General features: G+C 53.2%; 1 protein-coding gene across 1 annotated transcript in view; it reads right to left on the reverse strand.

Moving 5' to 3' along the window:
• Window positions 1-3,728, reverse strand: part of LOC107111386 (neural cell adhesion molecule L1-like) — a gene marked incomplete at its 3' end in the record, with an annotated part of 97,915 nt that overhangs the window by 32,288 nt on the left and 61,899 nt on the right. Inside the window, exon 13 of the mRNA XM_015412352.1 lies at window positions 2,111-2,277. Coding sequence (XP_015267838.1) covers window positions 2,111-2,277 — 167 coding nt within the window. The remainder of the gene's footprint in view (window positions 1-2,110; window positions 2,278-3,728) is intronic.

Consider the following 3,728-nt stretch of genomic DNA (forward strand, 5'->3'; position numbering starts at 1 on the left):
AGAGGGGGAGATAGAGAAAGAGAGAGGGGAGAGAGAGAGGAAGGGAGACAGAGAGGAAAAGAGAGGGAAAGAAGGGGGGAGGGAGAGGGAGAAAGAGAGAGGCGGAGAGAGAGGAAGGGAGAGGGGGGAGAGAGGAAGAGAGACAGAGAGGAAAAGAGGAAGAGGAAGAAGGGGCGAGAGGGAGAGAGGGGGAAAGAGAGGGAGAAAGAGAGAGGCAGAGAGAGAGAAAGGGAGAGGGGGGAGACAGGAAAAGAGAGAGGGGGAGAGAGGGAGAAAGAGAGAGAGGGGAAGGGAGAGCAGGAGAGAGAGGAAAAGGGAGAGAGGGGGCGAGAGGGAGAGAGAGAGAAAGAGGGAGAGAGAAAGAGGGAGAGAGAGAGAGAGGGAGGAGAGGGGGAGAGAAAGGGAGAGAGGGAGAGTAAGAGGGAGAGGGAGGGGAGAGAGGGGGAGAGGGGGAGGGAGAGAGAGTGCGTCACACTACTGAATAGGGCTACTCAAGAGACAGCAGAAGTCCCAAGGGAATCTGACTTGTCTCCTGAAGTCACGATGGGGGATACAGTTCAAATGGCTCAGAAAGAGGAGAGTGCTATATCATGGGAAAATGTGAATTTGGTGATGTTCCCTTATTGCACTGGATCATTAGTAGCAAATGGCCTTGGATGCTGTGGTTGAAACCTCTGAGGGGGCAGGAGGAAATGCTACTTAGGCTGCGGTCACACGGAGCATTAGCCATGCTGCATAGACGGAAGATAGGCGGACTTTCCGGGCGCGATCTCACCGCAACATCTGGGGAGCGTAGAGCTCCCGTGGCTGACCCGTGACTACCCTCCGAAGGCGCGCAGTAAAAAACTAGTACCTCAGACGCCTGATCGCGTCCCTGCCGGACTCCCGTGGCATCCGGCGCCCGCCGGGTTGTTCCCCCCCCCATGCCTCCAGAAGCGCCCAACAGTGCATTCGCACAAAGACGCACGGCATCATTCAGGTCGAGGGAGGGCCATGGGGGGCTGTGATGGGGGTGAGCGGCAGCGGACAGGCGGAGAGCGGGCGTGTGTCCCGGGGAGGGAGGGCGGGCAGGCTGCTGGTGGGGAGGGGGATCTGGCAGGTTACTCCCCCCCTCCTTGTGAGTGGCCCACGGACCCTGCCTGGAGTGGGCTGTGCATGGCCCTCCCAGAGGCAGCGGCTCATTCCGTCCCCTTCCCATCGGCCAGATGCTCTTGGTGGAGGTGCGGATACTCGTGTGATCGGCACCTCCACCCTAACCATGGGACCTCGCCGGGACCTCGCCGGGACGTCTGATCCCGCAGCAGCGCGGTATTTTGCCCCGGGGCAAACAGCCACGCTCCCCCCCCGCATTTTCCTGGCCGTGTGGCCCGGGCCTTAGTTAGCCTGTTGGACGAGGATCTGAGAAACCCGGGTTCAAATCCTCCATTCCACCATGAAGCACTATGGGTGTCCTGGAGTCAGTCATTCTCTCTCAGCCAGCCTGATCTACCTCACAGGGTTTTCGTGAAGATAAAATGGAGGAGGGGAGACCCATGTAAACATGCACTAGAACAGATACCAAGCAAGCTCTCTTCTGTCTTGCTTAGACAGTTTGCCTTCGGGGATGAATGCCCACATTACTGACACCCTCTGGGGCAGAACAGGCCTGCTTTACGCCAGTTTGGTGTAGTGGTTAAGAGCGGCAGACTCTAATCTGGGAGAACTGGGTTTGATTCCCCACTCCTCCACGTGTAGCAGCTGGGTGACTTTGGGTCTGTTATAAGTTCTCTCAGAGCTGTTCTCTCAGGAGCAGTTCTCGAAAGAGCTCTCTTAGCCCCACCTACCAAACAGGGTGTCTGTTTTGGGGAGGGGAAGGGAAAGGAGATTGTAAGCTGCTCTGAGACTCCTCCTCCTCCTCTTCTTCCTCTTCTTCCTCTTCTTCTTCTTCACAAATTTGAACTCAGGGCTCCCAGATACAAATCCAACACCCTAGCAACTATACCATACTGGCACCCAATACTGCACTCTGACCCAGTTTCTTCCCATCATGCCTCATCCTGCCCATGACAACATCCCCTCTGTGATTTCACCCAGTCACTCTAAGAACGAGGTGCACGCCGGGAAAGCTCACTTTTGACAATGAGCTGAGCAGTGATGTCGACTTCGTTCTGATCGTTCTTGGCCAAGCATCGATAGCTCCCTGCGTCCTCCCGCTGGACCCCCTCCAGCTTCAGGGTTCCGTTCGTGAACTCAAAGGTCCGGTTGTTTTCAAGGGCAGGGTACATGTCTTCCGTAAACCTGGAGAGGAGACAGGAGAAAGGGGAGGAGAGTAGGGTGTGTGAAAGACAAAAATCCCTTGGTATCCTCATGCCTAGGGTTGCCAATTCTGGGTTGGGGAATCCTTAGGATTGCCCCTGGCAGGGATGGGGGGGTAGGGTTGCCAGATCCAGGATGGGAAACTCCTGGAGATTTGGGAATGGAGCTTGGGGAGGACAAGGACCTCAGTGGGGCACAAGGCCACAGAGTCCCCCCTCCAAAGCAGCCATCTTCTTTCCAGGGGAACTGATCTCTGCGGTCTGGAGATGAGCTGGAATTCGGGGGGATCCCCAGGCCCCACCTGGAGGCTGGCATCCCTGGACCTCGGTAGGGCACAAGGCCACAGAGTCCCCCCTCCAAAGCAGCCATTCTCTCCAGGGGAAACTGATCTCTGTAGTCCTGAGATGGGCTGGAATTCTGGGTTTGTAAGTAAACAAAAAATAACCATGATACTATTATGCAATCTATTCAATCATTATTATCAAGCATTTATATTATGGTACAAATTACAAAACACATTCCAATGCAAAACACACAGATATTTAAAGTGTCCTCGTTTGCCAAACTGTCCTTGCTTAAAGAGGTAAATTATTCCAAATCTGATCAACTGTCGTTCAGACGCCACGGGAGCCACGACAGCTGATCGGATATTTGGAATAATTTACCTCTACGTCATAGAAGGGCTGTGTTAAGCTACTTTGAGCTATATTATTCAGAGGAAATTTGAGCGCGGACAGTTTGGTTGATGCGGACACTTTAAATATTTGTATATTTTGTGCATCGGGATGTGTTTTGCAATATGTGCAGTAATAGAAATACTTGATAATAATTATTGAATAGATGGCATAACAATATCACAGCTGGGTCCGTGCTCAAAGAGGTAAATTATTCCAAATCTGATCAACTGTCGTTCAGACGCCACGGGAGCCACGACAGCTGATCGGATATTTGGAATAATTTACCTCTACGTCATAGAAGGGCTGTGTTAAGCTACTTTGAGCTATATTATTCAGAGGAACTTTGAGCGCGGACAGTTTGGTTGATGCGGACACTTTAAATATTTGTATATTTTGTGCATCGGGATGTGTTTTGCAATATGTGCAGTAATAGAAATACTTGATAATAATTTTTGAATAGATGGCATAACAATATCACGCCTGGTTGTTTTTTTTACTTCCAACCTATCCCGTGATCTCACGTTTGCAGTGACAGCCCGAGGTTTTTTCGCCCACTAGGCGAGGATACATTCTGGTGGACACCCCACCGCCCGGTGCGGGGCAGGACAGGGGCGGGCACCGGAGCCACAGCAGGCGGGCTGAAGGGGCGAGCTGCAAATGCATGCAGGGGGCGGGATTGCTCGAGGGAGGGGGGGGGGCCTGTGCCAGGCTGCAAAAAGAGTTCCAAAGAGACTGTGGGGGGGGCAGAGGGGGAGG

This window comes from Gekko japonicus, unplaced genomic scaffold (genome assembly GCF_001447785.1).
Source record: "Gekko japonicus isolate JY-2015 unplaced genomic scaffold, Gekko_japonicus_V1.1 scaffold4159, whole genome shotgun sequence".
NCBI classification, from domain to species: Eukaryota; Metazoa; Chordata; class Lepidosauria; order Squamata; family Gekkonidae; genus Gekko; species Gekko japonicus.